Raw genomic sequence first — 24,177 nt, forward strand, 5'->3', positions numbered from 1 at the left:
GCAGAAAAGAGGAAGACACTGAAAGTATAAAGTACTAAATTTATTTTCTGCTTACAGCATCAAAAAACATAAATAAATGTCAACAATTTTCATTCTGTACAAAATACAGACTCAACATAACAATTTGAAATGTAGATTTGAACAAGCAGTAACTTGGATAAAGTGGGCTAATTTAAGATCTGAAGGCAGAGAGAAATATAAGATAAGAGAAGGACTCCTTGAGATTCTTTAAAGGAAAGTAGATTCTGCAACAGAAGGGAAAAGAGAGATGTAGCAAGGACAGTGGATTTGCAACAATAAAGATGATTCTTTGGACAGGCGACTGTAATGCAGCATGCATCGATTAGTAAGGGAGGGAAGCCTTCATGAGCAGCCTCGTTCATTGCATGCAAGGAACACAAAACAAATGCCAATGCAGTGAGCGTGGGTTCAAAGAATATTAGTTTCAAATTATTCGAGAGTATTCGGATTTAAGAGCTTTGTATTATGTATTTGACATGTGTATTACTCGGTTGCTCACTTCAGAATATTAAAGATTAACGAGATGTCCAAAATAAGGCTAGTTCCAACTACCTGTAATAACCCCGGGCATAATCTGTTATATGTTTGAGACAGCTTTTGTCATGTGGCTAAAACATTCAGAAATGTTAGTGAGGTAATTCTAAGCACCTTTTGCACAAAGAACAGATTTTGTATAATCTAGTAAAAATTCAAGTCTTGACTACTTGATGAGATGTGAAGGAATCGCATAACTACCGCATACCAATCTTTGAGCATCATGTCCTGTATAAAAAATATAGACATTTTTAGGGGGTTGCTCAAATTGCCAACTACTGGTGTAACAGAGTCTTCTGTTTATTTAAGAGAACTTTTTTTGTTAAGCCTTAATATTAGAATTCGTGTAGGTAGCCAGCTCTCATTCACTCTGTTCTTTACCTGGGCTTCTCACATAAGGCTCAACCTAGGGCTGGGTAGTTTGAGATTTCATATAGTGTATATGTAATAACTTTATTTAGTTACGTTGGGATACACTAGGTTAATACCAACGTATACATCATGCCAGATATAACCATCTTCGGGGTAAGGTCTCAGTTTACAACAATCATCATGACCTTGAGAAGATGAGATCAATGTCTGAACAAGAACATTAACTTAACATAACTTCAATGTGTATTAAACATATGCAATTCAATATATATAGAAATATAGTACTCGATTTTATTAGGGAAGATGTTCAACAATGGGAGAGTGCATGTTGAACATCTCTGTTCCTTCTTGAGATCATGCTCCACATAGGTACATGTGCAGATCAGTTGAACAAGTGCTTGTGGCACACCTTTCCCACTACTACATCGCTTAGGGATTAAAGAAATTAATTGTTGGATATCTGTGGTGGTAGGGGAGGGGGCAGATAAAGCATTCCTGTTCAATGGATGAGATTTAGTCCATATCCTTCTTTATTTTTTTTAATAAATGTGACACCTTTCAGGGTTCACAGATTTTTGATACTGCAGCTATATACTCTTACATATGTGATGGACAAGCTTACTCTTTGGTGTTTTATGAAGCCACACTATTGGAAAAGTTAAAGGCAAACCGGCCCCATTTCTAGCCCCTGATTATACTTCCTCAATTTTAGGTTAGGTCACGTTTTAAATTGAGTTCCATCTCTAACTTGAGCAGAATTCAGTATTGAGAGGCAGGGCTTGTGCATCTCAATTATACAACACAAACAAGTATACTAACCCAGGTCCAGTTCGAATCACCAAGTGTGTATGAAGAGATCACAGATGTGAAGCTTTAACAAAAGTAGAGTTTGGACACAAAAAAGGACCATGAAGAAGGAAGTGAGAGTCATAACATTTAAGCAAGAATCATGGCTGCAAGGCTCACCCAAACTGCCATTTACCAGAGTGTGCTAAAATGCACCTCAAGGTATCAACGTTCAACGCCATGCTACAATTACATAACGTTTGAATGTTAAACTAGAAACCCTGCTTTGCTGAAATTTCACTATAACTCCATTATTGACTAAGACGGTCCAGCTGTAATTCTTGGACCCTCAAAAGAGGTTACATCAATTATTATGCACTCCACGCCCCCCCCCCCATTATTTCTCTAGAATCCAAATGTCACAGGCTAATACTATATGCTGATACATATTTTAGCACAACAAAGGCACATTTCCATTACATTGTGTCTATTATAAATTAAGCTCTTCAGAGAAAGCTCTGTTGCTGTCAAAGAAGTAATTAAGAAATATTTATGTTCTCTATGAGTACCGATCCACCAGACCCCATATGGTCTTAATAAATCCCCAAGTCGGGCATGTCCAAAACACCCTACCCCTGTTAGTATGCGTTTCAGGATGTAATAGTTAACTACATCTATGTTTTTTTTAAATCTTATAACTGCAACAGCCTAGAGATACTAGTTATTTCACAAATCGAGAGAAGTCTTTGTGGCACTGGCATGTACTACAAGAGATGTAAGAGAAAGAGGCATTCGTTGATACATACAACCTTTAATCCTTTTGTCGTAAACCTCCATAAATGCTCATAGAAATGAGATTAGATCCAGGGCATGTATTCAGAACAGTAATGATTCTTGCACAGCTGAATACACTAAGTTTGCCAAAGTTTACTAAGCAAGGGGCAAACCACTTCGCAAGAGCCCATTAAAAAGAAAGCCATCAGCTGAAGTGCCTTAGCAGCCCTAAGCACACAGATCAGCCACTCTCTATAAGTATTTGGTTGGCACCAAGTCTGATCAAAGCCAAACTGTGCTCCTCTCAAAGGCACGTCTTCGAACATTGGCTCAACTGTATGGTCCATGGAAAAGGCAATTCCTACACTTAAGCAGTCTTCTGAATTATATAGATAGCCCCACTCTTGGAGCTCACTGCCTGGGAAAATGCAGAGAAACTCAAAGAATATTAGGCTTACATAGATGTAGTCAACTATGGCTCTACCACAAACTTTCAAACCTGTACCTACTTTTAACCAGACTCACAAGCAAAAGACAAGATCCCAGCCTAATGAAAGCACATAATCTCAATGTAGTACCTTTAAATTCATAAATCTGTATAATTGGCAGTAAACAAACTAAGGATGGTGTTCGAACATTAAAACACCCATTTCCATACAGCTGTGTAACAGAGTTCAAAAACATTGTAGATGTCAGCATTCAGTGCATGCAGCACTTGTGTGTTTATTCAAGTATTTCTACTACAAAATTGTGCACAGATGCCATTTTATCCTGAGGGTTATTAGCCAGAAATTAGTGAATCTTATTTAAAAATGTACATACATTTCTTTGCCCCTAACAACCACATATCTGAAAGTGCCTATATTTAATTTTCGTCTAAAAAACTAAAACATTCATTAGCTTTAGGTGTAAGTGCCCTGACGAAGTATAAAGATTGTATGTTAAAACTATATAACTATATGTAGGTTGTAAAATAGCGCTAAGAGAGGAGGCTATGCTAGAAAAAGACATCTCAAGGTGGACATTTTTGATTCTTGTTCTGTGAAATTATTGCACATTTAATGGATTTGAAAAAATAAATCCTCTAAATAACCAAATAAAGAGTTGTGAAACCACACATGATGCATATTATATCAGCAGAAGTTGTTAGAAAGATCAAAACAAACATTGACATTAATTAATATACCAGGCACACAAGGATTTCAATATTACAATATGGTTAAAACCAGACTGTGTTATCAAACTCGAACAGTGTTAGAGGTTAGACACAAAATCCTAAAATTGGCAAGCCGAGCAAATCACCTTACAGCTGTAATGCTTCAGCCAATGAGTGGGTGTAGCACAGGAATGTTGTACTGAGCTGAACGCAATGTGAAAAAGATAAGGAAAGATGTTCAGAAGGAAAGTCTTAGTTTAGTTTAAGGTGACAGGTGAATAAAATTCAATAAACCAGAAAGATCTTGAAATCGAGGAAACATTATCCATAAAGTATTGGCTCTCATAGATTTCATTTCAAGTGAACACAGTTGTTAGCACATAGTACACATTTCCAGTAAAGCACCGTCACTCAAGATCTACATGTACAACTTTAACCAGAATGGTCACTGTAAAGATTTTGCAAAACATGTCAATATCTTATCAATTTTAAGCACTATTCTGTACACATTACTTTCTTGGTGTCCCACACCTTTTAGCACATCAACAAGAAGCATCCAAAAAACCACTTTGGATTCCTGTTTGAAAATGTGTAACATTACATTGAAGCAGTTCATTGGTAGAATATAATTGTACCCTACAGAGAACCCTCAAGTATTGACAGGGAACATCTTTAGCCCTGCCATTGTGTAGTTCTCATAGATGAGCTTTTCTACTGGAGAAGACGGGAAGCTAATGTGGCTAAACTAGTTTTGCAGTCTTTTTTTTACAGTAAATCATGAAAAATACAAATGGCGGGAAATCACAGATGCTGCAATTCACAACTATACATCTCAATTTTTCAATCTTTAAGGAACGTCTTCAATTACCCTTGAAATGTAAAGTGAACAAAACTGCATGTCTCCATCTAAGGATATAATCATCAACCCATAAATTTTTGACTCTCTGCATCAGCACCTTTTTTCATAAAAACAAAATGGGGTGAAGGGTATTAAGCCATACCCTTTGTTCTGTAGTACTGTATGGTTTTATGCTGCAGGACCAGGGAATTTGGGGGAACATTCATACATTGCTGCCGCTTAGTAGGTTATATTGATTTAGCAAAGCTCTCTTGCATAACTGACTCGACACTGAGCATACTACAAGACTTTGTTAATGCCCACCAGAGGCCAGGAATGACTCCCAAAGCTATGCATTGGCTTCTGGCGGTTCCTATAGGCTGGAACAAAATTGAAAACCCAGCCCCATGTAGCTGTGCCAACTTTTCGAACCAGGATACTTTACATTTTCCCCTGTTGTGTGAATTTTATAGTGTTCCCCATTGGGAATTAATTTTTTCACTATTAAGAGGGAAAAAATTTCCTCAGGCCAGAACCGCCGTAATTTTCTTACATATGCTATCTAATGATTATGTCTGCCTTAATGTAGCATGGTTATTAATTAATTCAGTGATGTTTTTCTAGCCTGAAGTGCCATTGTAACATATTTTTATACATATGCATTTTAATGCCTTTCTATCTAATACTGTATCTCATCTGCTACTGTGTTTTTTTAATCTTTTGACATGATTTATGTTTTTGACATACTGTATATTCTTCAGCTGCAACCTTGGGTTTTAACTTCAGACATAAATTGTGTTTTTTATTGTGGAATATGTATCTTTTATGGCTATAATTAACCGGTTAAAGATTATTTTGACTGACTCCCAAAGCTGAAATAAAGGGGCTTCAACAAAAAGTTCAAGAATGATGGGGAAAGAGTTCAAGGAGAAAACAGCAAATTATAATGCTGATCGTTATTAGATAACCAAACAAATACACAGTCATGAAAAACATTCACATAAAAATGCAAAAAAATTATTTCTTCGCTTTTTCAGACTAACCCTCATCAATACTTTGACATTCAGCAGTTAAATTTGGTTACTTTGTCAAGGAGCTCTGCTTATTCATACTTCAGATGAAGGCAAAACAAGCAAGGACAAGCAAGAGTCCTTAAGCATTAATTGAGGCTTTACCACGCCCAAATTATTTTGAGGCTCTACCACCCTAAAATGAAATGAAACTTGTAAAGGTAGCCACAGGATTTTAAACTACTTTCATGTAAACAATATTGCAATAAAGAACCTTAGGTCGGAATGGTTTCTGACAGAAATATCATTATGTAGCCCAGAAGGCTCCAACCTGACTTAACTGCTCTACAGATTTTGTAAGCATGGTCATGTTTGCACATTTGTCAGAGGTTGGGAGTTTTAAAATGGTGTTAAACATTGCATTTTGACCACTCCTTTGAACATTTGTGGTAGAGATAGTGTGGAATTGAACTAATGGAAGACAAGCTCAATTCACCAATTCTGAGCCTTACTTTCAATTCAACCTTTGCCAGGCTCAAGAAAGAGGCCCCTCCTTGAGCTCATCCCACATAGAGTTTAAATAGTGCTTTGTTGGCAATAACTTGAGAATGGCATAAGAATGCCATATGCCAAATAAAGAGGTAGACTATTGGAAATTCTGCTACCGAATATCTGCTGATCATACAACATGAGGAAGTGGTATGTTTGTATAGGACCCACTTCAATCTAAATTGACTCGAGGAATATCCTAGAAAACATCACCACCATGAAAAACTGGGGCACAAATGTCTTTGAAACTCCTTATGAACACAAATGGCTTTCAGAGCATACTGAATTTTTTTATAAAATAATTCTTGTTCGAAAGCGGGGATAGTGCATTTTCAAGAGAAGGCATAATACCGGAAAATATTCCTTCTCAGATTTATTTTGATTGAAAATGGTCGGATTTACTAAGGCAAGAGAGCAATCAGTTCCCTAGTAGATATCCCAGGAGTTTCGATAACTGAAGCCAGAACTACACAGATATTCTGTTCCTCTCAAATTTTCTGTTTATGGTCAATAGCAGAGTGCTTTGGTATAATTCAAAACTATGCTTTCTAGAGAACAAGCAATCTATGCCCCCTATGTGCAGGCGATTGAAGGCTACATACAAAGTTAATGATGCAACCTACAGAACACACTCTTCAAAACCTATGGCAACATCTCTTACACTAAGGTCTTCAGGGATGAGATTTCGAGACTTTTTATTCTAAGTTCCTTTAGCACCAATTATGTGCAGATACATCCAAAATGTGTCTGTGGTGCATAATATATGGTTATCATGATGAGCTTTATGTCTTCTTGCCATTTGACGTTATCCCTCTGTCTTTCACGCATACAATGAGGTTTTCAAATGGTAAACAAATTGTACAGGACCTTCTACATGATGTAGCGGTTGTACCATTTTAATATTTCAAGTACAAAAATCTGAATTTTTAAACCTTTAGAACTTGGACAATAGTACTACATGTCCTATTTAATTTGTATGCAATAAAAGTATGTTCAATAAAGAACCCGTTGGGCAAAGATTGTTTTACATGAGAAAAAGCAGTAAATCAAAATTGATGAAAAATAAACAACACAGCTATTTTTTCAATATTTAATTTCTCTATTAATACTTATTTTGGCAGTGTTTGTTGTAATACTGTATAAAGTGATGTTGGATCACCTTCAGAGGGTCTTTTAATGATAAGATTAGAAAAAGGCAATATTTCCTTGGGAGCTCTGAACTCTATAGACTACAAAGACCAATTATATCACAAATGAAAGTAGAGGAGCAGGCTTTATCCTCATGCTCCTGGCAATCAAATCAAAGACAGATCTAAACGTAGTATGGCAGGAGTAGTATGCATACGTGAACTCCGACACATAGAAAGTCATCATGAGGTCGCTATGCCTCAAAAGGAAGGGGTATTTTATAGAACTTCCTGACACTTGTGTTGCTAGGTGTGCACTAGGGAGTGGCAGGAACTCATTTTGCCATCACCAAAGAAAAGAGGTCATGTGTTTAACTCGGTGACCAAACCTGACAAGCCCGACAGGTAAAAAGCTAAATATGTACTGCTCACCATAAAAGCAGAAACTGGTGCACAGAAACAGAAAAGAACGTAAGACGAGACATGTACCAAACTGCTTTAATAACTGGTCACACCAGGAGAGGCAACATGACAAAAGTAATGGTCTATGGCCTATAACACATCAGAAACAGCTAATGAGCCTTGGTATATCAGGAATGTATTTTAGTTCTCACAACAAGAGTAACATCTACCCACTAGAATATCAGAAACAGCATCTGGGGCTTAACTCTTCAGAATGGTTTCTGATTGTGGTGAACATATCTCAAAGTCAAACAGCTACCCAATTTTTTCAGACAACAACTTGAATGCCCTACCACACCAGGAAAGGTATCAATGGCTTACCAAGTCAGATATGGATTCAGTTCATCTCCACATAAGGAAAAGCTTTGATGCACTAACACACCTCGAAAGTCTTTGGCAACTTACCACATAATAAATGGCATAAATGCTTTACAGCGTCAGTATTAGATTCATTGCCTTACTGCACCAGGGATGACCACCATTCCTTAGCAAATCATACACAGTGCCCACTTTCTAAATCGGCATTGGATTCCACTTTTTACCTCATTAGAAATTGCTTACATGCCTTTTTACAGTAGAAATTGCCACAATGTCTTAAAACATCAGATATCACTTAAGTGCCTTAATGCACCAGCAGGCTCTTTCATTTCTTACCACACCAGGAAGGGCTATTGTCCCTTCTAACATCCTGAGTTACTTCTATGGCACAACACATAGGGAATGGTTTCTGTACCTGACAGTGTCAGGAAACTCTGCCATGATTTACCACCTCAGAAAAAAGCATCCATGCCTTGTAGCACCAGAAAAGATTCAATAGCCTGCTACTTCAGGAATGCCTTTTATATGACATCTCAACTCGGATGACAATTGTGACTTGTCATGTATGTAAATGCTGCACTTTCATCATTCAAAGAATGAATGCAGCAGTTAAGGACACATCACATGCAACCAAGAGGAGGGTGCTACCTGCTCCTAAGCACACACTTAGCAACATAACACATTCTAGATGTCTGCTTTAAGACATAATTTACAGACAAAGAATGTGACACCTGGAATCTTACAAACAGTCGTTTGTCATTCAGTGACGGCCTCTCATAGTCTGAAGTCCATCAAGAGGAAGGGGGGCAGAGGCAGGATTTCATAAGACCTGTGATATCTCCTACACTTTCCCCTCTCCTACTTTTACAGAGAATACAAATTATAGTAAATTAATCATTTTAAATGGACAAAATATTTGAGGAATCAGAGTGCCACTTTCCATACTAAATTGCCAGTGTTTGAGTGGCTTCAGATGTGGTTTTCCTCAATGACTTTAGAGGCACGTTTGTATTTCTTAAATACTCTCCACAGAGCCCAATAAAACAACATTGATTATGGATGGGTATACAGTCCCCTGTTCAAGGGTAAACCCTTCAGTGCTTTTTGTTGAGTGGTTTGTGTTTTAATGTTCTGGGGCTCTTTCACTTGTCAGTCTACACATAGTTACAAAAGTCACCTTCAAAAGACTTAAAACATTGAATGAAAAAAAAAACTTCTATTTAGTAGTCTACCATCAATGTCAAGCTTCAGGAGGCCATTTTTTGGAATGGCACAGTTTTGAAATGTAAGGTTCATGGACAACACAAGCAGCCTGTGAAATATTTCACAGAAGCTCTACATACTAATATACCAACATATACGTTTTTCTTAAAAAATGCAGTTTTAAAACTTTCTACATAAAAATACAGTAGCGAGGCGAGAAAGTACTAAAGCACACAGGTTCTCGGATTCAACTTCAGTACAGTGTACATATAGACTCTGGCCCTATTCTGAGCATCGAGGTTAAATCTACACATTACTCATTTTGTCCTAACCACTAAATCAACAACATATCTCGCACACATCGAATTGCACTATATAAAAAAAACATTTCGTTAATTCAGAAAATCTCAGGTTCTTTTACAAAGGCAACATGAATATATGTACAGCTCAATAGCATAATTGCCAAAGGCAACCATGTACCTTGTAACACCACAGCAAAAGAGTAGCAAAAGCAAAGGCGTGTGCTCATTCAGGCTTCGGCCAATCAACATCATTATATCGAGGACATTGCTGAAGTATCATTGCCCAAACCTAATAGTAGGTCTTAGGAGCAAACAAGCCTCTAAAAAGAGGCTTGTGGAAATGATTTGTAAAAAAAAGTGCAAGGCTGTGGAATATCCTTCATTTGGCCTTAATGGAATGGAAATGGACACTGGCCTTCATAACATGGTCTACCATATCACTGGTAGGGAAATGTATAGCTCTCTGCCAGAGCATCATATGTACAGTAAGTATTCAGCAGTTAATTGCGGAAATCTGAATGGCACACGACATGGACACTCACAAGAGTTTAACCCCCAAAGAATTCTGCACCCAATTTTGCACCCACTCGAGCAGGTTTTCCGGCACTGGCTCCATCTCTCTGTGCATGTCGCTGAGAACCTCTCGGAGCACACACAGAAAAGGCACGCCAATGCTCAAGAGCTCATACATGTAGCCATAGTTATATGCATTGTCCCTGAAATGGCGGCCGGCAGCGTGCAGAAACCCATGCATCCAGTTAGACAGGCGTCTTGGGAAGTCAAGCAGATCCCTGGTCACCTTTAGAGGCCAGCTTACAGTTTTCCTAAAGAAGGAAGTCATGATACCTGGGGAGCTGTCCTCAGCACTGCTAACGGTTGTGAAAGCACTGGCCGTGACAGACTCGGATCCTGGGGCCTCCTCACTAGTCCATGCTTGAGGGCAGTCCTAGAAAACAGAACGCAAAAAGGGCTGTAAGAAATCCAATAAAACAGTGCTTATATAATATGTAAAATAATATAAATTATTCAAAAAATGACAATTTAAGAAAGAAAGCTATTAGAATGATACTTTGTGTACGCAAATGCATAACTCATCAAGGTAATCCTGCCTCAGAGTTCCTCAAATTTAGACTTGAAGTCTCAGTTGCTGGCAGACCTTACAAGAGTAAAAGGCAAGAGATCTTTATTTACCACCAAATCCAAAATGAATCACTCCCATTTACTTTACACGCACTGTCATGATCTACATTTGCTTTCTGGAGTCCTTGATACCCAGATTTGCACTGGGAGGTCTCAGCAAACCTGGTGAAGATGTGAGAGACTAGACATATAACCTTCACTGTCAAATGGCCCTCCAGGGCACTGCAGCCTTGACCAAGTCCTAAAATGAACTTCCTTGTTTTGATACCTACATGATGCGCATTGATGTGACAGACAAGTGAGTCCCCAGTAGAGATGGCTCACAAATATCAGAAAATGTGTTACCTAGGATGAATAACATTTTATTTAAAACGCCTCTAAGTAGCAGCCCTTCAATTGGTTGCTTTACGTAGACTGCTTCATTTTGGGAATTCTGTAGCATCTATGTGCTGAGGTCCAGCTGTTCGAGGAGGCACAAACACAGTATATTTCTGATACAAAAGAGACCTAGGGTCATTCAAAACGTCCACAGGACTAGTGACAAATGTCATCAATGACAACTGATAGGCTTCTTGGCAGCGGTGTAAGGAATTTCCAGCCATAATATTCGTTAGTGTACTACCAATCCATTGTGACCAGAGCAGAGACTAATGTAATGACTGTGACAGTACAACCTAGCATGAGAATAGCAGTCTTCATTCTTGGGTTACAGCAAACAACAAAACCACCAGGGTTGGAAAAAACAGCAGCCCAGGAGGTTACATCAACTGCTGTCAGTAACATTACATTCCTGGTTCAGATAAAAGACCCCACGCCACAGCCAGATTATTAGCAAAGTATGCAGCACTGCAGCCCCATATTTTAGGGCACTTCCTGTGCACACTTAACACCTCTGGTGATCCTTGTACTCCAGAGCACACAAGGAAAGTGACAGTAGCGGAGTCTGTGTAGACTCCAACAACTTGGAATTCCAGCAAAGGCGACTAGTCGTTCATCTTTACAAAGGCCAACATGTTTTGAGTACAGTTAAAACGAGTAACAGTTAGCCACTGTTATTAATAATACTTAGAAAAAGCAGAAGAGCGCTACATAAAACAAGTTAATAACATTATTATTATTTACAAGAGAAACACAACCAAGGAAAAAGAAGCTAAAACCAATAATGTGGACTACGTTTTCAGAATTCGAGAATTACAAATGATATGAACCAAAAACTTTGGAGGCACAACTTATTTTTGGGGCTGGAATTTTAAAGCAATAGCAACTTATGTTTCCATGTTTGCTCTGCTCAATTTGATGCAACATATTTAATCTGCATTTAGAAAGCTTTCTTTTAAGGTGCCTATGCGAGTGTTAGAACATTTATGAAAGATACCTTAGGAAATCCGTCATGGTGGAGTCTCCAAATATTGTTGATGGCCTTGATAATGAGGAAAATAAAAGGCAAGGAACTTCTTTAAGAACCTATGCAGAGTTATCTCAAGAGGGGCAGCCGGGTTTGTTTGCCCCTGCACCCCGTGCCTCCAAATGCCCCACGCTGCAAATGCATTTATATTTTAAATTCAAAGTAAAATTTAAGGAGTCTACCATGGCAATCCCTCCACTAGAGGGCACCAAACACTGGAACAGCTACTAGCATGGCACAACCTTTTCTTTTTCTTTGTTGTTTGCATAGGAAAAGACGAGCCTTTAATACACAGGTGGAGAGCTGGCAGTGGAACATTTACTCCAGTAAGACCCAGGTGCAACTCACTTATCTCTGCCTCCTTTACTGCTCCCCAGCGTGAACCCTGTTAATTGGATTTAGGCTACAGGCAGTGATAGTTGTCAGCAGGCAGACCGAGTTTTTCCAAGACATAGCATATGCTCAGATTGGGATTTAGGTCAGACCCTTGCTCATGACTGGATGGCTTTGTGATTTATCTCACGCATCTTCTCTTGATTCAATGGCTTTCCTCCCCGTTATTGTGTTTGTAGAGCCTAGGAGTAATTTGTTCTCACACATTGCCCAATTTGTAAAATAATAAGTGCAGCAACCCAAAGTTGGGCTCGGAAGCCCATGGCTGGTGCTTTTGAAGGTTGGGGTGCTGAATTTCAAGGCTGGGTAGTCTTCATCCCACCAATTGATTCTTTCTTCCACCACCAGACGATCCCTACCTCTTCATCTGACTCTTGCTTGTTATTTTTCATCCCAGCTTTCTCCCTTTATCACAGGTTTTACCGTCTTTCTAATCCCTCTTCTTTCTCCCTTTTGTGTTTTTTTTCTCTTGCTCTTAGTCTGTTAAAGAAAAATAAGTGTTGGTCCCCAAAAATGAGTGCCGGTGGGCTTTACCTGCAACCACTGGCTCAAATTATGCACTGGTCTCACACAGTTCTGACTGGATGAATTGTATCCTCCCGCACCATAGCTTGGCCATTTAAATAATGCTTGTTTCTGGGCTTCTTGTATGACCTTATATCTTGCTCCAGCCCGCTAGAGAGATACAGCTGAAACACATAGACTTGCTTTGTATTTACTGATATCTGAAGCCAAGTAATATTTTCAGGGGGCTTCAAGGGATTCGCCTGTGACAATGATAAAACAGTGGCCCACAAATTCTCCTGCTAGCCTAACAAGGAGTCATCTTCATGTAATCTCTGGACGAAACCCTTTGAAATGTAGACCTAAATCAAGAGGCTCTAATCTGTGGAAATAGAACATAAGAAAATTCGCTTTTGCACCAAACACCAAACAACTTACCAGTGTTCGTTCATTTAACTCCACCCGTCTCTTCCTCTGCTTATTATTTGTTTTGCAGTAAATGAAATGAGGCTTGCAGTAAAATTTACCTGAAAAGTAAAATCGTCTACAATCAGGATCATAGACTTTTTCTTCTAAGTCCCATATTAGAACGCCACAATTATAATCACACACACATTATATGACTTGATTTGTCACAGATAGACAGACAGATATCGGAGAAAAACTCTATATCACAACTCTGTATCACAAATTCGAATCCAAAAGGTTCATATTTTCTTCCTTCCAAGGTCAGTGAAGATAATATCCTTATTGCCCAAGAATAAATATGAGAACCGTCCCAAATTAAGAACTAAGGACTTTTTGAATCATGCAAGATGTTGAAGAAAGTTGAGTAATTGTACTTCTTTATTCATGAAAAATATTTTCACAGAAATATTACAATGTGTGCATATATAAATTATAAAGTAGCTTCTCATTTACAAAATTGAAATCGTTTTAAAGGACAAGTTACTTCCCTTCCGTAAGGCCTTATCTGGTAGAGAAAGGATCTAGCCACAGATTTCTTATCTTAGAATCCTCCCCAGGTGCCAGACTGGATAAGGAAATTTTCCCAGGAGTACCTTGACGTTTCGGCAGAGGGTGTCGGGCAGCTCTGCAGCAACATCATCTCCAGGATGTGACGTCAACAAAGTCCATATAAGCCCTCCCCCGATGGGCCGACATCAGTTCCTTCTTTTAAGCGCTAACAGGCGAATCTGCACTGAAGTTCCTCTGGCTGCTTTCGGCCTACTTGACATCTTTCACCAACTGAGCAGTTCTCTGGGTTCAAGTCTTGTGAGTCCTGTAGTCGACAAATGTCCGCCCTGGATCCTCACTCAAATTGTATGTGGTGACGGGGCGAGCACCACAACTCCGACGAGTGTGACACTTATCAACAGCTGCGACAGAAAGCACACAGGAAACATTCAATGAAGCTTGTGGCAGCGCGGTTGTCACAGTCTTCGAAGTCTTCTCATCGTCTTTGTTCCCCTAAATGTTCTAGGGACTGATCGCGCATCCGTTCTCGGAGCTGTTTCCATGGGCGTCATTCAACTCCGACGGCTGGAGGTAAGTCTTGGTGTTAGCGGTCGAAGTCGCGGTGCACCTTTTCTTCGGTGCCTACCGATGTTCCCCACTCTGCTGTTGAAGACAATATTCTCAAGCTCTTCTTTCTGCTCTTGGGTCATCGTCTCCCTCTGGAGCGCCTTCGACCCCACGGAGGTGCATGAGGTCGTCCCCGTAACTCGGCCAGTAGGTTCGCCCTGGGTTTCAGGTCGGCCTCTAGTGTTTGACACCTCAGCAACGCTGGTGCACAGCCCATTACGGCTTCCACCTTTGGCTCCCACTTTTGGTTTGCCGACTCCGACATCAGTGTCAAGTTCTTGTCTGCCGGCTCTGTTGGTGGTGCCATCGATCGACGCACCTTCAGACATTGAGGTGTCACCTTCTCGAGTCGACCGGCTTCTGTTATGGCGCCGGACGCGGCACTGATGTGCTAGATCTCCTCCCCTAAACTATATCTTTTCATACCACAATCAGCACCCTATTAGCTCACATATAAGTCCCTCATAAAAGGTACCCCTGGTACCAAGTGCCTTGTGGTTAAAGAGGGTTCCTAAAGGCTACAGCACAAATTGTACAACTCTAAGGGACCCCTCACCAAGCCCATGCATCCTGCCACTGCAGCCTGCGTGTCTTGGTGGATAAAACACTGAAGAGTTGACATGGCACACATCACTGTGTGCCATACCCACAGACACTTTATGAAATATAGCGAAGATAACCCTCTAGCCGCCTTATCCCTAAGGAAGGGTGCACTATATCTCCTGTGAGGACATATCTGCATGAGCTGATATTCCCCTACAATATCCTTGTCAATTCCTGGATATTGTAAGTGACCAGAGAAGCCTCAGTAATTACATGGGCGTGGCACTCGTCATTATGAGTTCCCCAGCTCCATGACGGCTTCACTGAAGTATGGGATGTATGGTACCAAACATCTCAGCATAATAAACCTACATTGATTCCAGTGTCAGATTTATTAACATTTTCACATAGAGGATCCCTTGAGAGGAGTCCCCTGAAACCTACCAATCTTTAGTGTGGTCACCGACTGGCCTGAGCAAGTCTGCTACCACCAGACAGTGTACTGACCTCATGGGTAGAGTGCCTGCATGCTCTGAGGTCGAGAACAATGCCTTTCCTGGGTGGAGGTGTTCACATCTCCCCTGGTCAGGAAGAGCCATCCATGGAGGGGAGCTTCAAAGGCCTTCCCACCTTTGTAATGCTACCCCAGCCTCTCCTGTTAGCAGGAGAAGGCCCTCATCCTACCACCTCCACCGCTAAGGTGCTGGAGGCAAGGTGAAAAACACTTTTCAGTGCTCACCAACTTGAAGATGGTGGGGCTTATCCAATCAGGGCTAGGTCTGTGTCCCCCTTCCACAAGAGTTGGGCATAATACAGGGTGTAGACATCCCAGGTAAGGGGCCAATTTGCCACTACCTGTCACTCCCTTGCAACATCCCTAAGACTAGTATTTAGGTTGCTTCCCCAGACCTTTAACTTCAGTTCCTGATTACCTAAGAAAAGTCTGACACCACAAAGTTGCACCAGCAGAGAAAACTGCAGCAAACTACTGACTTGGCCCGCCTTACAGGCCTACCTGCAGCCCTTGACGATCGTGCACCAAAAGATGATTCGTCGTGCAGCCCAGCAACCTCCAGAACCTTGGGAGAACTGCCTGCCCTTGATAAAGACCAAGATCTCACAAAAACAGCGGTCCTGTTCACAAAGCAACCATCTTCAAAGTAAAGACTCTGTGGCCTGAAGAACAAGAATTGATTCTACACAAAAGAATATCTAGGAGTCTAAAATTGAAAGTGAAATCTAATCACAAACAACTGTTGACGTGAAAACTAAGAGAGGGGTGGCTGCTGTGTTAACCAATTGCACCACGTGATATAAGGACACCACATTCACGTGAAGCACTTACTCGAGGTGAGAATTTTCCCATCAGTTGTCTAACTGTACCGCCATATTTACATCATTTGGGTTCTCCTTGCCCAGGAGTCAATGCAGTCACAGTCACACAGAACGAAAAAGTGGACTGTGAGGGTAAGAAGACCCACCGTTCTTGTCTAGTGGGCGGAAAACAGTGTAATAGGACAACTGAAAAAGCAGTGCAAATAAGTGTTTTAGTGAAAATATAAAATTAGGTGAGACTGAGTAGAAGGAAGACTTTTAATGTTTTCTCTCAGCTCCCTAAATCTAAAAAAGTGTGTGAAAACAGATTTAACAGAATATCTGCTCAGCGGGTGGTCAACATGTTTCTGCATACAGGGTAGTGTCCATGCATTCATCAGGACCTAGTTCGTGCTACTGCTGTAAAATTAGTGACAAAAATTAAAAGGAATCATATCACCTGATTGTCAGGGACAGATGCTCCACCACAATCCAATTTGAGTGGGGATCGCGCCTCACCTCACCTGGCTGCAGCTCAGGTAAATGAGGAGCACCGCTCTCTCCGACGGCCTCCCCAGTCAAGCGCAGAGGAACGCCGGGAGACACCGACGGAGAGAGCGGTGCTCCTCATTTACCTGAGCTGCAGCCAGGTGAGGTGAGGCGCGATCCCCACACAAATTGGATTGTGGTGGAGCATCTGTCCCTTTTAATTTTTGTCACTAATTTTACAGCAGTAGCACGAACTAGGTCCTGATGAATGCATGGGCACTACCCTGTATGCAGAAACATGTTGACCACCCGCTGAGCAGATATTCTGTTAAATCTGTTTTCACACACTTTTTTAGATTTAGGGAGCTGAGAGAAAACATTAAAAGTCTTCCTTCTACTCAGTCTCACCTAATTTTATATTTTCACTAAAACACTTATTTGCACTGCTTTTTCAGTTGTCCTATTACACTGTTTTCCGCCCACTAGACAAGAACGGTGGGTCTTCTTACCCTCACAGTCCACTTTTTCTTTCTGTGTGACTGTGACTGCATTGACTCCTGGGCAAGGAGAACCCAAATGATGTAAATATGGCAGTACAGTTAGACAACTGATGGGAAAATTCTCACCTCGAGTAAGTGCTTCACGTGAATGTGGTGTCCTTATATCACGTGGTGCAATTGGTTAACACAGCAGCCACCCCTCTCTTAGTTGTCACGTCAACAGTTGTTTGTGATTAGATTTCACTTTCACTTTTAGACTCCTAGATATTCTTTTGTGTAGAATCAGTTATTTAGGGGCATGTATCTAGTATGAGTCGATAAACCAGCCCTTAGACCCCCTTCTATGTAGTTTGTGTATTCTTTCTGAAGAACAAGAAGCCTGCCCCCGTTGCACCTCTACACCTGACACCTCCGGTCTGAGTCGTCGATCAGTCTCAGCAAGGTTCCCCAGCTCTCCAGAGCCTGAGCCCACCATGAGCTGATCTCTCCCAGACTCCTCGACTTAGCGTGCAGCCTCTGCACAGGGGCCCCCCAACCTCGACCAGCTCCGGTTAGGCATTTTCGACACCAAAAGACACCCCTGCACCCGTCCGCCCTGGGCCTTGGTGAAGAGGACCAAAGGTGTCCCTATGTCCTCAAGCATTGCAACGTACCTATCCAGCTGTTGGTGTCCTTCAACCGGCCTCCTGGCCTGAGCCTGCAGCCCTTGTCCAATTGGGCCTTTCTCAATTGCTTTGCATTTGGCATCCAACGCTGTGTTGTCACACTGCAACCGGCCGCTGCTAGTGGTGTAGTGTTGGTGCTGCTTTGGGCCTGGTCCAGTGCTTGTCTCAACCCCTGAGACTGGATCCCAACCCTCTGCTACTTACCTGTAAGCAGCCCCGGTCCGATTGCCCCGGTCCCAATTGATTTGTATTGTGCGCCCAACCTCAAATTTGCACCCTGCACCCAGCTGCCCCTGTGCTGCTAGTGCTTTACTGAACCTTGCCCAATGTTGATTTAACTTTTAAAGTCTGGTCTTGTAAGTCGATGTTACCTATATGCATGCTGAATGTTTTCTTCCTCCCTTAGGTCAATATTACAAAGTCTGAAAATTGCACTGTGTCCATTTTTTACATTGAAAGGTATTTCTATTGCAAAACGTATTTACTTAAGACAAAGTTCTGTGGTTCTGCAAACTATATATAACCAAGAACTATTTTTATAAATTGGGCTTGGATTTATTCATTGAGTGTGTGTGTCTCATTTATTCCACCGTGTGTACAACAAATGCTTAACATGACCCACTGAGAAGCCTAACTGCTTGCCCACACTACCACACAAGAGAGCATTTGTATTATTTACTTTAGCCTCTGTAAAGCCTCTGGTGATTCACTGGACTCTCTGCTCACTAAACCTCATTTTGATATAGTATATAGAGAGCCAGCTTCCTACAGACCTGCAGAAAACAATAACATTGCAAACCAGATTGATGGTGGATCGCAAAAAATTAACAACAGGTATATAGCTTAAAATATCATTAAATATAGGGCACAGCAAAGATGATATAATGACCAGGAAGCCAGGGCGCTCTAACTGGTTGGACTTACAAATGGAAATCCCTTTATTTATCACAATACTGGTGTAAACAATGATGTGCCTTTCTGTTTGAACTGTTTAGATAAACAGTGATTCACAAAATCATCTTGCATTGTTTTTCAAGAGTAGAGTACATGAGATATACAGAGTAAAAGGAAACCAGATAGGAACATTAAGTGTTAGCAGTACACATAGTTGGGAGCCCATTCAACATACTAGGTAGCATAGGTATCTTTTAACCCATGTCATTACTATATAAAGTTAGAATCAAAGTTGAATTGACAGTGGGTGTGGCTTCCATTGTTTACCACTTGTGAGTGAATCGATCTACAATGCATGATGGTCATCAATACCATTTTCTTATTCTTGCTTTACTTCATGATTTGCACAAGACAGGCTAAAGCTTTCACCTACAAAAGATTGCTCAGAGCACAATTGTTCATCCCACCAACCAGATGCAGGGGAAGTTTGCATTGCCTGGCTCAGAGGTGCAGATAACAGCACCAATGCTTTAACTTAGTGCGACAGGACGCTTCCCTTCCTGGACACTGTTCAATTAATTTTCAGTTTAGGCAACCACCCCCCATGTCTTCTACTGCATGCCTCTTTGTGATTCATTTTTCTATACTCCGGCTTCATGCTGTGTGGATATGTTTTTTGATTTCTTCTTTTGTTGTTGTTACAGAGGTCCCTCCAATTCCAAACTGGGCATTCCCTTCCTCTGGCCACACTGGGGGCTTGCCTCAGACAGGGGAATAGGGGTGTGAAAAGCACCCAACAGCAAGGACTTCTGTCCTTCGTCCCCAGGATAGGGGTTAACAGGGACATTTCCTTACATGGAGTGTGGTGGCAGTCATTTTAGTTTCCCTTCACCTGTTTGTTTTCTGTGTTGGTACCCAGGAACTGGAAGCCCCGGGAGGCAAAAGCTCCACTGCGAAGGCGGTGCTGCACAAGCCCCCTCCTGGCCTAAATTTGAGCAAGGACCCCCAAAGCTCTTGGCCCTCCTTGTTGGTATTGGGATTTGAAGGTACCAAGAGCAACACATGTAGCTCTTTCAAAAATACATGATTTCCTAAAGGGACATAATCCAGCCCTGCAGTCAGCTCTCCCATGAAGAGAGCTTTTTTCTCTGGTTCCATTTCACTGTTTTTGATGGGGAAAGTTAGGATTCCCGCCTGGTGGCTAGCTCTAGCGAAAGAAAAGTATCTATTTCAGGCATCCTGCCCCCTAAAGAGTTTACTGCTTTCCCTCCTCCCATAGGTCCTGTCTTCTCTCTGGGCACCTAGCATTTCTCCTGGGTCCGGAGCAGTAACCCAAGGCCCCCTGACTGCGCTCTCCAGGTCCCATGTCTTTCTTTGGTCACTCGTACAGCATTTGGGTCATCTCAAGCAGCTCACATAAAATACCCCAACTTTTAGAGGTTACACTGCTGGAGACAAGTCCTCAGAAGATCCAGGGCCACCAAAACGTCCATCCCTTTAGTGACCACTAGAGGAGGCAGGGGGTCAGGGCCACTAGCCACGGAGAAACAAATCCTAATCCGTGGGTGCCAGATGAATTCAGAAGTCCTTAAATAAATATTTGCAGTACTAGATCAAGTGTCATTCCTCTGGGCATTCTTCCAGGGTCACTTCCCCTGGGGTCAGACTGGTCTCAAAGGTCTCTTCCCTTTGTTCACAGGTTTTTAAGTTGGAAAGTTCTACAAGTAAAGTACCTCTGCACAAAGCTATGGTGGCACATCACTCCACCCCTGCCCTAATGTTCCTGTACAGAATGTTGTCATTTCATTTTTCAAGATGTAGCCTTTAAGTAGCCCATTGAAAAATCTTCTCTGAGAGCCTAAGTCGTGCCCCTAGCTGCCACTGTTGCCTGATCCCTTCCCTCTAAAACCTCAGATCGGAACCCCTCCTGTGACAGTGGAGAAGCGTGGCTCAGTGGTTAGAGGCGGCAGACCCGGAAGCTGAGATCAGCCGTGGACCAGGGTTCGATTCCCCGCCTCGGCGGGTCTCGGGCACAAAAATTCCACGGACTCGACAATTCTCGCTCCGGTGCCTACTCGACTCACGGGGTCACACTCTGAGACTCTGGGCAATAGCTTGCTTAATCTCCACTACGGCCCCTCGCGGCGGGATGCCTGGCTTTCACCTTGTGAATACCCTGCCGGGGTATCTCACAAGGGAATACCAGGACGGGTTCCCTAAGCAAGCGCCTTGAGACCCCTGGGTGATTAGTGCGCTATATAAATCGAAACACATTTACATTTACATTTACATTTACAGGCTCCAGAGGTATAGTTATCATTTGTTTCTGTGGGACTCAGCCTTCACAGGCCAAGAACAATGCAAAAAGTAATTAGCACACGCAGATTCTGTCTCCACCCTTTACTCTTCCTGGAACATGCCTAATTACTAGTAAATCACCCTACTGTGGTGGCCAAGGTGGTTTATCCTCCGGCTGGTCCACAGCTTAATTAAGTTGGCCTAGAAGGGTGATTTAAAGACCAGAATCTAATTAGGAGCGGAGTGAGAAAAATGAGAATTCCTGAATTATCAATAGGAATGCAGATATGTGGAAATCAATGTCTGATCTCTATTCAGGATCCTAAGTTAGCATGATATTGGTGCATCAAGGCTTTCTCTAGGCCTAAGAATGTCAAGATTGCAATTTGTTGCAGATTTCACCCATAATGTACAATAAAGTGAAGCATTCACCCTTTGTCAGTGATCACTACCGATGTACATACACACATCATGAATGCCAACTCCTAATATAATGCCTCTACAGGTCCATACCACACGTTGAAGGGTCCTCTCTGCAAAAGGCTACCTAGTGGCCAAGCTGAGTTAGCCGGTAGTCTCACATGTTCACCCCGCACTCATCTGTGCACATGTTTTTCATGGACAACCAGCCCAGCGACTCTTGCCTGACCTGAGCAACAGTGAAACTTACCTTAAAAGGCAGTACAGGCAGTCAGCACTCCCAATCAATTTCAGCAGAGCTTAAAGAAACTCAGGTAATGAGACTCGCTTGCAGCAGAAGTTCACTCACCAGGGGAATAATTTGAGTATTAACTATTGCAGGTAATTTCAAATATGCTGTCCATCATTTTGATACATCTCTTTGTAGATATTCAAATGGACCCCCTATTATATTATCTTTCATTTCATTCTGCACTTTTCTTTATTTGGGGATCTTATTGACAGTTTTTTTTATTTAAAGTTCTGTGCATAACATCTGATTATTATTTGATGTTTAATGCCACAAATGTAACTGTCAACTTCTTCATTAGTTTGTTAAAAGTGGGGTTGTTGGCAGGTGGTTGTCATTACTTCCCAGGCTCCTTCGAGTGCCCTTTAATCAATCAATCAGGGATTTGTAGATCACGCTACTCACCCAGGAGGGTCTCAAGGCACGGTCATCTTAAAAGCCAGGTCTTGGTGCTCTTCCTGAATCTGGTCATCCGAAAAGCCAGGTCTTGAGCCACTTTCTAAATGCTTGAAGAGTAGGGCTTCAACTGATGCTGATAGGGCGTTCGTTCCAGATCTTGGCCGCAATGTAGGAGAAGGATCTGCCTCCCGTTCTGGTTCTGTGGAGGCAGGGGATTTTGACCAAGGCCAGGTCAGCGGATCGGAGGTTTCTCTTGGGGGCCTAGAAGGAAACTCTTTCGTTGAGGTTTTGCGATCCGGTATTGTGGCGGGCTTGGAAGACATTAGTGAGCAGCTTGAAGGTCACTCTTTTTTCGACTGGGAGCCAGTGGAGGTGTCGTAGGCCCTGGGTGATGTGGTCTTGTCGTGGGAAGCTGAGGCCGAGTCGGACTGTGGCGTTCTCGGAAGGTCTAGAGCAGTAGCGGTCGGCAGTAGGAGTTACTGCAGGGCGGTGACGTGGGCAGGGGGGAGTGGCAGGGTGGGGGGTAGTAATGTATGGATTACGGAGTTTTACAGGTAAGTAAACATTTAAATAAATAAAATGAATTTCGTTGCGCGCACTGCATCACCAAATGTGATGCAGTGCGCGCAACGAAATTTGTTTCCCCCCTGCCCACGTCACCGCCCTGCAGTAACTCCTACTGCCGACCGCTACTGGTCTAGAGTTTGTGGAGCAGAGATTTGTTGATTCCGGTGTAGAGGGCGTTCCCGTAGTCCATCCTGCTGGTGATGAGTGCATCAGTGACGGTCTTCCTGGATTTGGGGGTGGTGCCATTTGAAGGTCTTGCTGAGTATGCAGAGGGTGTTGAAGCATGTGGAGGATACTGCATTGATCTGTCGGTTATTGGTGAGGGAGGAGTCTAGTATAATGCCAAGGTTACAGGCATGGTTCGTGGGTGTGGGAGGGCTGCCAAGGGCAGGGGTCACCAAGTGTCAATCCTGCCAGAGGGGGTGGATCGGAGGATAAGGAATTCCGTTTTCTAGGAGTTGAGCTTCAGGCAGCTGCTGCTCATCCAGGTTGCGAAGTCCTTCATTCCTTCCTAGAAGTTGTGCCTCGTGTTGTCAGGATCATTGGTGAGGAAGAGGATGAGCTTGGTGTTGTCGGCATAGAATACTATGCTGAGTCCGTGTTTCCGGACGATGGTTGCGAGGTTGGCCATGTAGATGTTTCAGAGCGTGGGTCTGAGGAGGGATCCTTTGTGGCAAAATAAATATAAACATCCATACAAATTCAAGTGTATGCACTTCAAAAGATATCATGTTTAGATAGATCACATTAACATGAGGTCTGTTGCTCAAAAGGGCTTCCTATCTGACCTTGACTAGACAAGCTTCAACAAGCTATTCTGTACCCACTTAGAGGTCACCTTGCTTGTCCTGACTACATGATATTTCTTAATCTGGTTGTGCAAGTTGCTTACACAGTGCCGAGCCAGCCTTTCTGGTATGCCCATATCTGGCTGTTTATAATTTGCATGGTGCAGACATTGCACATCCATGTTAGCCATATTTGGCTTGGTGCCTTATTCTAGTTCCGCTGACATGGCATTTAAACTGTATATAGCACCTAGAAACTTGTCACTCTAGGAAGAAGCAGTCTGATAGCACCTAAGGCTGGAGACCTGACGTCTTCCTTGCTAATTAGCAATGATGCCTGCATTTGGTACCAATAAATACATTTCACTCTGTTTCTGAGCAAACCTGCTATGTCTGGTGAGTTTCATTCATTTTCTCCTGGGAGTGTGCCAGTATTTCCCCATCATCCTTAACAACATTTGATACATATTTTATGCTTAAAAGACCTTAGGTTAGTCTTGCATTTTTGGTATGCTCCGAATCTTCCCTTCATA

General features: G+C 42.1%; 1 protein-coding gene across 6 annotated transcripts in view; it reads right to left on the reverse strand.

Moving 5' to 3' along the window:
- MICAL2 (microtubule associated monooxygenase, calponin and LIM domain containing 2) overlaps positions 1 to 24,177 on the reverse strand; it is a 1,053,240-nt gene that overhangs the window by 571,347 nt on the left and 457,716 nt on the right. For 2 of the 6 annotated variants that reach the window (XM_078680924.1, XM_078680923.1), the window contains 2 exons: positions 13,333 to 13,421; positions 10,299 to 10,398 (listed from right to left, as the gene is read on the reverse strand). In XM_078680924.1, the coding sequence (XP_078537050.1) occupies positions 10,299 to 10,398; positions 13,333 to 13,421 (189 nt within the window). Of the gene's footprint in view, positions 1 to 25; positions 3,848 to 10,298; positions 10,399 to 13,332; positions 13,422 to 24,177 lie in introns of those variants that run through there. The other 4 variants (XM_078680927.1, XM_078680926.1, XM_078680928.1 and 1 more) reach the window with 4 other exon arrangements.

This window comes from Lissotriton helveticus, chromosome 3_1 (genome assembly GCF_964261635.1).
Source record: "Lissotriton helveticus chromosome 3_1, aLisHel1.1, whole genome shotgun sequence".
NCBI classification, from domain to species: domain Eukaryota; kingdom Metazoa; phylum Chordata; class Amphibia; order Caudata; family Salamandridae; genus Lissotriton; species Lissotriton helveticus.